This window comes from Corythoichthys intestinalis, chromosome 2, assembly GCF_030265065.1.
Source record: "Corythoichthys intestinalis isolate RoL2023-P3 chromosome 2, ASM3026506v1, whole genome shotgun sequence".
NCBI lineage: Eukaryota > Metazoa > Chordata > Actinopteri > Syngnathiformes > Syngnathidae > Corythoichthys > Corythoichthys intestinalis.
Window position 1 is genome coordinate 46,099,559 of NC_080396.1, and position 11,066 is coordinate 46,110,624.

At 37.8% G+C, this 11,066-nt stretch overlaps 1 protein-coding gene across 2 annotated transcripts in view; it reads left to right on the top strand.

Moving 5' to 3' along the window:
* hecw2b (HECT, C2 and WW domain containing E3 ubiquitin protein ligase 2b) overlaps positions 1–8,844 on the top strand; it is a 45,867-nt gene extending 37,023 nt beyond the window's left edge. Inside the window, exons 25-33 of one of the 2 annotated variants that reach the window (XR_009062481.1) lie at positions 2,745–2,897; positions 3,656–3,754; positions 3,829–3,958; positions 4,588–4,734; positions 4,803–4,917; positions 6,351–6,436; positions 6,552–6,664; positions 7,455–7,915; positions 7,995–8,844. Coding sequence is in view for 1 of the 2 variants with exons in the window: in XM_057829342.1 (XP_057685325.1) it covers positions 2,745–2,897; positions 3,656–3,754; positions 3,829–3,958; positions 4,588–4,734; positions 4,803–4,917; positions 6,351–6,436; positions 6,552–6,664; positions 7,455–7,566 (955 nt within the window). In the remaining variant the exon portion in view is untranslated. Of the gene's footprint in view, positions 1–2,744; positions 2,898–3,655; positions 3,755–3,828; positions 3,959–4,587; positions 4,735–4,802; positions 4,918–6,350; positions 6,437–6,551; positions 6,665–7,454 lie in introns of both variants that reach the window. The other variant, XM_057829342.1, reaches the window with a different exon arrangement.
* The last annotated feature ends 2,222 nt before the right edge of the window (positions 8,845–11,066 follow it).

Genomic DNA, 11,066 nt, shown 5'->3' on the forward strand with positions numbered 1-11,066 from the left:
TTGTTGTATATAGTCGAATCGTCTCAAAATATGATTCTAATTCACATAATAATGCCATTTAAGACTTTTTTTCTGGTGTCGTATGCTCTTTAAGCTTTGGCAACTCTTTGACAACAAATATACGTATTTTGTAAGAATGACAGGAGACAATCTTTTTCTTAACACACTTAATTGAACACAATGCAGACCATACTGTATACCATTTGCAGCCACCACTGTCAGTCATGGTTGCCCAACTTCCCATCATCAAAGTGGGCGGAACAGTTACGTCACCACAGTATCATTTAGTGAAAGTACAACAAAAGTAACATTCCTATGTCTCACAGGAGACGATCTTTATCTTAACATGCTTATTTGAACACAATGCAGAACATACTGTATACCATTTGCAGCCACCACTGACAGTCATGGTGGCCCAACCTCCCATCAAGCATTTGGGCGGAACAGTTAAGTCGCTAAAGTATCATTTAGTGAAAGCACAACAAAAATAATATTCCTATCTCTCAAAAAAAAATAACGTTCACAAAAAGAAAAGCGCTCAGTGCAAAGAGAACTGGCATTCCAAATCAAAATAGCTATGCAAAATACACATAAAACTTACTCAGACTTTGCCTTGGCTAAATCACTAATTCATTTAAAACTCGCCATTGACACTTTTTGGTGTATTTCAATCTCTACCTTACATAGTTAAAGACACTGTGGAAGAACGGCAGGGAGCCCATGTGACGTCCCGCTCGGTGACGTCAACAATGGCCAGCTATTAGTTTATTTTTTGATTGAAAATTTTACAAATTTTATTAAAACGAAAACATTAAGAGGGGTTTTATTATAAAATTACGATAACTTGTACTCAAATTTATCTTTTAAGAACTACAAGTCTTTCTATCCGTGGATCCCTTTAACAGAAAGAATGTTAATAATGTCAATGCCATCTTGTGGATTTATTGTTATAATAAAGAAATACAGTACTTATGTACAGTATGTTGAATGTTTATGTCCATTTTGTGTCTTATCTTTCCATTCCAACAATAATTTACAGAAAAATATGGCATATTTTAAATATGGTTTGAATTGCGATAAATTGCGATGAATTAATTTTTAAGCTGTGATTAACTCCATTAAAAATTTTAATCGTTTGACAGCCCTAAAATAATTAGAAGAACTTAAAGGAACACTAGGGAACTTCTCAGCCTTTATAAAATATTTTCATAAGATTTGTAATGATATGTCGACTGACAACTGTTTCAATGACATCTGTCTGTTATGGCCTGAGATGTTTTGAATCGCTTTCACTGGTATTAATTAACTTTGAGGAGGGTGGCAGGAACCCTGCCACACAAAAAAACTACAAATTTGCTGACTGCTTTATGGCATACGTCACTTCCCTATTTCCTCATTAGTTATAAAGTTGAATTCTGCAATTTGGCAGAGCGATAAAAGAGACGAAAAGTTCTGTCCAAGGAGAGGGAGGTTACCAGGATAAAAGGACACTAAAGAATAAACATTGGCCCGTCTTTCGTTCGCTGGCGTGACCCCTTAAACTCATCAATGAGTCAGTCGGTATGGGTGGGGTTGGAGGGGGGGGTGTTGATAGCGAAGGGCCGGTGGGGGAATACGGTACAAAATCAAACATTTCTTATTTTCAACATCATCATATGGTATTGTTCAGCCAGAACTGGATTCATTACCTCATTACTATACTCGTCCTTCACACAGCTGTTGTAAACAAAAATGTCATTCAATCAAACTGCAGGCAACCGGGAGATCAGGATTTTACGATACTGTGCGGTGCCTGATCTTCATGAAAAATGGAGTCTCCCTTAGGGCAAAACACTACCGCTTCTGTCCACTTGCACTGCTAAAATCAACCAAAACTGAAAGTTCCCTTCTGTTGCTTTAAAATTTCAAATCAACCTATTTCACTTGCATGTGCAAGTTTTGATAGAAAGCTTCCAAATGCAAATGATCACCAAAAACGCAGTGTTTTAAGTAAACTGAACTTCTCTTTTGAACTAATGATTCTCTTGAACTGAACTGAACTGATGTTAAGTAAACCGAACTCAAAATTTGAAAGTTGACTTAAATTTACCTGTGTAGTTATGAGGTGAATCCAAATAGGTCTCTTCAATATCAGTACAATGCATAGACAAGTGAGCTCCACAATCCAGCTGGCTGAATGTTTGCCTGTGCACTCATGAGGGCCTTGGGTGTGAGGCTAGGGCTAGGTTCACACAATTTAACATTTCAAGTTAACGCAACTCAACATTCCAAGTTAACTCAACATTTCAAGTAAGCACAAGTTAAGTTTTGAAGTTCTGCTTATTCAGAAATGTAAATAATCAAAATAACAAGTTACTGAATAAAACTTGTTGTTGTGCTTATTTAAAATGTTACGTTAGCATAATTTATTGGAAGTTTTATTTTTACACTGTGTTAAGACATTGAAAAAGCAAACTACAGTTAAACCGTATTAAAAAATTGTATGACTAGGTCCTGTAAAGAAAACAAATTTAAAGAAACATAGCTTTCATGGTTTTTATGTGGCCAAAAAAACCCTACAATACAGCCAAAAGGTAGCCTACTAAACCCTAAAGCCCATTTTGAGTGGATTAATCAAAATGCTAAGTCATGTTAAAATTGCCAAGAACAAATAATGTACAGTACAGATTTTTGGGACGGGGTGAAAACAGAAGCTTGTAGTCATGGTTCCAAGGTTAAAATGTTTTTTAATTTTTTTTCTCCAGATTGGACTATAGTGGACCTTCCCGAGAATTCTTCTTCTTGGTCTCAAGAGAGTTGTTCAATCCTTATTATGGTCTGTTTGAATATTCCGCCAATGACACATACACAGTCCAGATCAGCCCCATGTCAGCCTTTGTGGACAATCACCATGAGTGGTGAGATTACATACACTCTCAATCTCTCCATTTACTGTTTTTCAATTAAATTATTTTTAACACATAACGTATATTACAGTTGCAGTGGAAACTCTGCAAACACAATAGCTTGTAGGACATTGGTCATTCTCATTAAAAGTAAAAATGTTAAGTGTCAATTTCTGAGCTCAACTGTCATCATCAAAAAACTATACACTCAAGCTATACACAACATTCTACTTTACTAATTATTCCTAATTATTTTTTAAATCAAATCACCGAATTAATTCATATTTTGTGGAAGGCTGGGATACAAGTGCCTTGAAGGACGAGTGTACATATTGAAGTCTTATTTTAAGGCATCGTTCTACTGCCCAATATACCATGCCATACAATGCCATAATATACTTATTGCACTCCTCTAGTATCAGGTTCTCTGTCGTGGTTCATGTAATAATCACTGCACAAGTACAATTCTGTTGTATTTTACTTAAGAGTACATTGCATTTGCTTCAAATGTTTAAAAAAAACACACTTTGTAAACTATTATTTAGTTTAAGATGTCATTTAATGTTGTGCAAAATATTTCCCCCTTCAATATTTAAGTGCAGTACTCATTTTTAAACCGCATAGTGACACAAGTGCCTACAATAATAGTAACTACTGTAGTTTGTAGAAATAAAAGCTCTATCATTGGTTTGATCAAAACCTAATATTCCTTCTATGAATGTTAGTCAAAACAGTTTAATGAATTCCCTGGTCTATATGCTCACTTTCAGGTTTCGCTTCAGCGGTCGCATCCTGGGTTTGGCTCTGATCCATCAGTACCTTCTGGATGCCTTTTTCACTAGACCCTTTTATAAAGGATTACTGCGCATGTATGTGTGAAGAAATCAAGCAAGCATACAGCTAAACAATCCCACACCAATGTCTGTTCTTTCACTGTGTTTAGTCCGTGTGATTTGAGCGACCTGGAGTATCTAGATGAGGAGTTTCATCAGTCGCTTCAGTGGATGAAGGACAACGACATTGAGGACATGTTGGACCTCACATTTACCGTCAATGAAGAAGTCTTTGGACAGGTCAAAATCCAAATTTTTCCTTAAAAAAATGTGTTCAAACGTAACAAGGAAGCTGTCGTTGAATTTATTTATAACAGAAAATTAAATGAATGATAAAACAAAGGAAATTAAATTAAGTTGTAATAATAGGATAAAATAATTCAGCCTATAAAGACATTCGGATTCCCATTTGCTCTGTCTAAGCAGCTGAATTGGAAAGGCTTGAAAACAAAAACAAAAAGAATATCCGATAAACTGCTTCTTAATGTGAAATGAGTTTGTTCCCACTAAAGGGTGCTCATATTGCAAGTGCGTGTGTGGTTCAATGAAAGCAAAAATTGAGCAAATGACAACTCGTATCACAAAACTCATAAAAGTCACTGTGTATTTTAAATTTATCTTATGATGAGTCTAAAATTTCACACACGTTTTTCATCTGGAGAGAGTATTTTAAGTCCGCGCTTGTAAATTGATTAAATGTTTCTATCTTTGGGCCGTAGGACTATTGACTGAAACTTCGTTTTTTCATCCTGATTAAGATGAAGAAAGCTGTAGTCCATCCTGGATTTTATGTCTAAAAAACAATTGAAAAGAGCATCCACTGGACAAATGAAAGGGTCCCATCAAGTGTTTTGTCCTTGTCCTTACAGATAACAGAGCGGGAGCTGAAGGTTGGTGGAGCTAACATCCCTGTGACGGAGAAGAACAAGAAGGAGTACATAGAACGGATGGTAAAGTGGAGGATCGAGCGTGGTGTTGTGCAGCAGACGGAAAGCTTAGTCAGAGGCTTTTACGAGGTAAGATGACGTCAATTAGATGACTGTCATGTGTTCAAGTACAACTTGTGTTTTTTACTGTCGGGCAGGTGGTGGATGCTCGGTCTGTGTCGGTGTTTGATGCCAGGGAGTTAGAGCTGGTGATGGCGGGCACGGCAGAGATTGACTTGTCCGATTGGAGGAACAACACTGAGTATAGAGGAGGTGGGCAACACCAGGGAAGACTTTGAAACTGCACCATATGTAGTGTGAAAATATGGCTTGCCATAGCTAATTTTATACATCTTGTTTCTGTTGGTGTTGAACCCAGTAGGCCTATGCCCAAATCTGGTCAATGTTGTAATTTTCCCAAATAACAAATTAAATTTTAAAAATTATTAAACAAATACAAAATAACATTAAGAAATCTATTAACTCTCTCAGACACATGATCTGTTGGAGAAGTGTATTGTAAGTATTATGTCACCTCAAGATTTATTGAAGATTGTTGTTTTTGTTTTGTTTTTTAGACACTAAATTGCAAAAATATAAAGGTTAAAATATTAATACAGAATAAAGCATGTTCGCAACATATGTAGGTAATCTGCATACAGATTACAGTAATTGGTCAGCTCGTAGTTTTGTAAGAGTATAGGCAGATACACATAATTGTTAAATGCTTTCAGATTTTAATCAAGGACTGTACTGCCACGATTTAGCAATTAAACATGAAAACAGGGTAGTGTTGTGTTAATGTAGGTGTGCATAATGAATAAGAAAAAAGTCGACTTTCTCTTTTTAACAGGTTCTTTTAGTTCTCTTAACTAACAGGAGATGACGACACACAATTCAGGAACAAAAAGAAAGCAATAATCACCCCCTAAGCTAAATACATTAATGAACAATTAAAAGCAGGCCAGCCTGGACTAGAGTGCCCTAGAGATTCCTTCGGAAAGATTCAGTCCCGACCTTCCGGCGCATGCCCTTTTTGTTATTTCAAAATGCAGTAGCTAGTAGTAGTTAACCCTATAAGTGACTCACAAGAAAGTGGAAAGTTACCAGGCAACTGCTGTATGCTGTTATCTGCTTACAATAACATTGGGTGAAAAGCTCTCAATTCTTTCAGATGCCTAATAAATAACACAAACAATATGGAAATTAATAGATCAAGTAAGATAAACCATTATGTGGGAATGAATATATCTACAACAGATATATGAAAGCAATGAAAGATATAATTCCAATTTGAAAGTTGCTCAGAAACTCAAGCAGTATTAGATTTTCTAACCGGTGATCCTGAGAAGCAGTAGTTTTGGAAATGTGGATATCGCACACAACAATGACAATACAAAGTTCATGTTAACCAAAAGCAACAAGAGAGGCATATAAGAAATCGGATGTGAGAATAACCAAAACAGTTAGGAAATGGTGAAAACCACTGAGTAATTGAAAAGGTTAGATCCGACAATAGATGCCACAGCATAGTGAAAAACTACTGGCGATTACCAAAAAATGACTCCTCAACTCACATCAACATAGTTCCTTTGCCCTAAAATTCCAGTGATACAGACCAGGCAGAGTTGGTAAATGCTAAGAATGCATATAAATAAAGAGGCTAATCTCTTTGCTGTTGACTCCAATTCTTGGATGGCATTTAGGTTACCATGACAACCACATTGTGATCCGTTGGTTCTGGGCAGCAGTTGAGAGATTCAACAATGAGCAAAGACTTCGACTTCTGCAGGTAAGATTAAACATGGTCAAAATGGGAGGTGACAACTGTTGTTTTGTTTTTATTTTTCTCTGATTTAAAGTTTGTGACAACTGTTGTTTTGTTTTTATTTTTCTCTGATTTATAGTTTGTGACCGGGACATCCAGTATTCCCTACGAGGGTTTTGCATCTCTGCGTGGAAGCAACGGACCTCGGCGATTCTGCGTGGAGAAGTGGGGCAAAGCAACATCTCTGCCTAGGTACGTATAAGCATATGATTGTGTGTCTAGTTATGCACCATTCCACCAAAGCAGGCACTTGGGTCATTGATTCAAAAATTTGTTATTTGGCTCTTATCATTATCAACAATATACATTAATTATTAGTACGAATTATATGCCTTTTTAGGAGACTCGTTCCAAAACTACAAAGATATTTGGAATCGATTTTGATCATTCATGGAAAGTTGGCACCGCCACACAGGCCCCTGGGGTATTAAAGTAGATGCAGTGGTGCCACCAGGGGGTGGCCATGGCACCCCCTATAAATTTGCTGGCCACCCCACTGGACACCCCGCTTGCCAATATATCTTTAGATTATAGGAGCATCAGTTATGCATTTCATCCCAAATGTACAGCCAGGCAAGCCGCTGCTCCTCACCTTAACAGTTATCCCCCGCCCCACCCCCAGCTGTGTGTCACCCCAAGATTTTAAGTGGCCCCATCTGGCCACCCCTATGAAGAATTTCAGGAGGCGCAACTGAGCAGATGATGTCAAAACTGCTCAAACGGCAAACTGCTCAACTTTGGGTTTTTTTTTTGTTGTTGTTGCTGTTTTCTCATTGCTCATCATGGGTCTGCTTACACCAACAAGCTCAAACACATTTCCATGAGGCAAATCTTGGTTTGAAAGTTTCTGATACTGAGGTGAGAGTTAAGTCATAAATCTCCTTTTTAATGCTTCCCATGCGATGGCTCACAGGTTTTTTCACAAATCGATAATATGGTTCAGTTCTGATGCAGTAGTCTCACAAGTGTCTACTCCCTGCAGAGCTCACACCTGTTTCAATCGTCTGGACCTGCCTCCCTACCCATCGTTCTCCATCCTGTATGAGAAGATGCAGACCGCCGTGGAGGAAACCAGCACATTTGGATTGGAGTGAGACGCCCTTTCTAATGGAATCTAGAAGGCTAAAGAAATTCCTCCCTTTGTGTGAGGTGGTACTTGAGGGCATTTTCCAAAGCAGTTCACATCGGTGGACCGTTAGACTTTGGAATCAGGAAGGGTTCAATGTTTGCTTTCGGGTGAAACAGCGACTTAGAGACAGACCAGGAAGAACCACAGCGCCTTGCGGACCACAATCAGGGAGTGTGATTGGACCTATCGGAGCGGAGGAGTCCAAAGCGTGACCACCTCAACAAAGTGAGCTTGAAGGATATAGAACCTGTCTTAGAGATCAATCCTCTAGTCCTGATATGGGTCATCACACGGCCAAGTGTTGTTATTTGAATGTAAGGATTTTAAGTATGTAAAATATTTGTCTCTAGTGAATTATGTGTTTTCATTAAATCTTTGCTTAATTTATGACAGGCATGACAGCTCCAAAGGTTCGAAATGTCAAGAGACTGATATTTTTCAACCCATTTGGGATGACTGAGGAATTACTTTGTTAAAATGTCTAGCCCCTCTACAGTATTTGTTGCTATCAGTATTTGGTCCTTGCAGTAGACCACCACACATTTGGATTGTCTTTAATAAGTCAAAATTTTAGCTGTGAATTTTGTTTTGTTTCTATTTGTTTTAACAGGAGTAATGTGCATTTGTGCATTGATCAAAGTGATTCACTTTCCATCTTTCTACTTTTTGATTGTCGCAGTATTTTTCACTGCACGCTGATGTTTTCCAACTCACATGTTTTTCCCTTAAATGACTGAATATAACACTGTCACAGTTGTTACAAGCGTCGCTATCGTTTCCTCACACAACACTGCCTTCCCTCTTTCAATATAAGAGGAACCAACCAAAGTTTTGGGCACAAACGACCTTGTCTATGTGGACACCGCACCATTTTGCATACGAATGTTGTCAGCACTGTCCTAAAAAAATAAAGTTCCATCTCTCTCTATGCAAAACGCTGTTGTTGTGTAGTTCAATCACCAACAGCATGATTCCAAGCGGGTCAAACAAGTGGTAAAATGTTTCATCTTTAGGATCGTTTTGACTATCACAGTGTTGTAACACTCAAGATAGTTTTTGTATCGGGAACACATTGTAAAGGTCCTGACCGCGTCTCGGACTAATTAACTAGCGGGCCAGATTCAGGATTTTCTGTCACGACCAGACCTGATCTGCTATTCTTTATACAGATAATACTGATAAGCATGTAATAAAATGACAACTTCAATTCTTGTTACTAAGGTTTCACTCCCCCTTTATATGACTGCAGTCTTAAAAATGTAAACATTAGCACAAGTGCACTAACAGTAACCAGAGTTACACCAGTAAATCTAATATTGTATAAAATCCTCCTTGAGTTTGACTTCATTCAAAAGACATGCATTCCACTTTTTCTATACCTTACCCCAAATCATCTAAAGATCTTTAAATGTTTATCTGTTGTATTGTGTTGGAAATCAGCCCATATTTTTGCTAGTGAATTAAATTTGATCCGTAAGTGAACTTGGACTGAAGATAGTAAACCTTGGCAGTATATTGTTTTCGGGTCAAGATTGACCCATTGATTTTTGCATACGAAAATTTGAAAACGGGTCAATTCTGAACCATACGAGGGTGATATATACAAGGATTTTTTTTGTTTTACCATAGGGCCTGCCTTCCTGTGTAAGCTTTCACTTTCTTCCCATATCTGCGTGGGTTTTCTCCAGGTACTCCAGTTTCCTCCCACATCTTCAAAGCATGCATGGTCGGCTGATTGAACACTTCAAATTGTCCGTAGGTGTGAGTATGTGCATGGATGGTTGTTTGTCTATACAGTATGTGTCCTATGATTAGCTGGCAACAGTTCAGAGTTTACTCCACTACCTGCCCGAAGTTAGCTGGGATAGGCTCCAGCTTCCCCACAACCCTCATGAGGATGAGGACAAGTGTTTCAAATGATGAATGAATATTTTATTGTTGTTGCAAAAATTGAGTTGAAAAAGATTTTGCATGTTGTGCTTGGAAAGATTTACAACACTGTGGCTCTCATGTATTTAAAAAAAAAAAGAAAATTCTAAAAGCAAGGCTCTTTTACTGTGCCGCCTTTTTATGGTTTTAAATTCAATATTTTATGGTTTTAGTAATGTTACAGATCGACTCCCAAAAGTCTTCGTCTTGTCTCTTTTACAGTTGATGGTCTCGCTAAATTCTAGTCGAGGGCAAGACTTTAACCTGATACTACCATCCATCCATCATCTACTGCTTAATCAGAATTTGCGACCACTCAAAAATTTTCTAAAACTCACAATAGGTACAATATTGTACTCTAAAAATATGGTCTTCATTTTTGTGTCAAGTGATTATTTTCAACATGCTGATAGCATGAATGATGTGGCGGTAGTTCATACAATAAAACTCCTAGCAAAAAGTATAGAATCACCAGTCTCGGACGAGCAGTCACTCAGACATTTTATCATGTAGAACAAACTCAGATGAAAAGCTTGAAAAAATAATGAATTAGTTCAAAACTCTTTAGCATTCAGAAACACTAAAAGAAATGAATAAAAAAACATTGTGGTGGTCAATAGCCTAAATGTTACTTTTACAGAACAAGTGCAGGGAAATATATATGGAATCACTCCGAGGAAAAAAAATATGGAATCATGAGAAACAAAGAAAAAACAATCAAAACACATCTTTAGTATGGTATTTAGTAGCACCACCTCTGGCTTTTATGACAGTCTCTGAGGCATGGACTTGATGAGTATTCTTCATCAGTTTGGTGCCAACTCTCTTTGATTGCAGATGCCAGAGCATCCTTCCAAGTCAGAGCCTTGCTGTGGACTATTTATCATCAAAAGGGTTGAGATCTGGGCTATTTGCAGGCCATGACATTGACTGGATGAGTCTTTCTCCAAGGAATGCTTTAACAAGTTTAGCTCTGTGGCATGATGCGTTGTTGTCATCTTGGAAAATGACATATTTTCAATTGAAGGGATAAGAAAGCTGTCTAAAATGTCAATGTAAACTTGTGCATTTATTGAAGATTTAAACACAGCCATCTCCCCAGTCTTTGCCTGACATGCAGCCCCATATCATCAAGGACTGCGGGAATTTTGATGTCTTTTTCAGGCAGTCATCTTGTAAATCTCACTGGAACAGCACCAAACAAAAGTTCCAGCATAATTACCTTGTCAAGAGCCAAGATCCTGCATTGGACAAGGTGTCAAGAGTCATGAATCTGCATTGGACAAGGTGCAGGATGCAAAGCGCAGGGGAAAGTAGCAGTTTGTACTCCAGAAATTACAGTCGTTCATATATGCAGATTTTAGAGTTGAGCGATTAGTATGAGAACAGCAAAGTGACACTGTCCCACATCAGTTTGAATTTTCCATATTCCTCCCTGAACAGAAGAATGCTTACCTTCAGCACAGTTGCAACCTGTACTTGACATGAGACTGGGATGTACGGTACTCTAGATTAGATAAAACGGAAAACACAAAC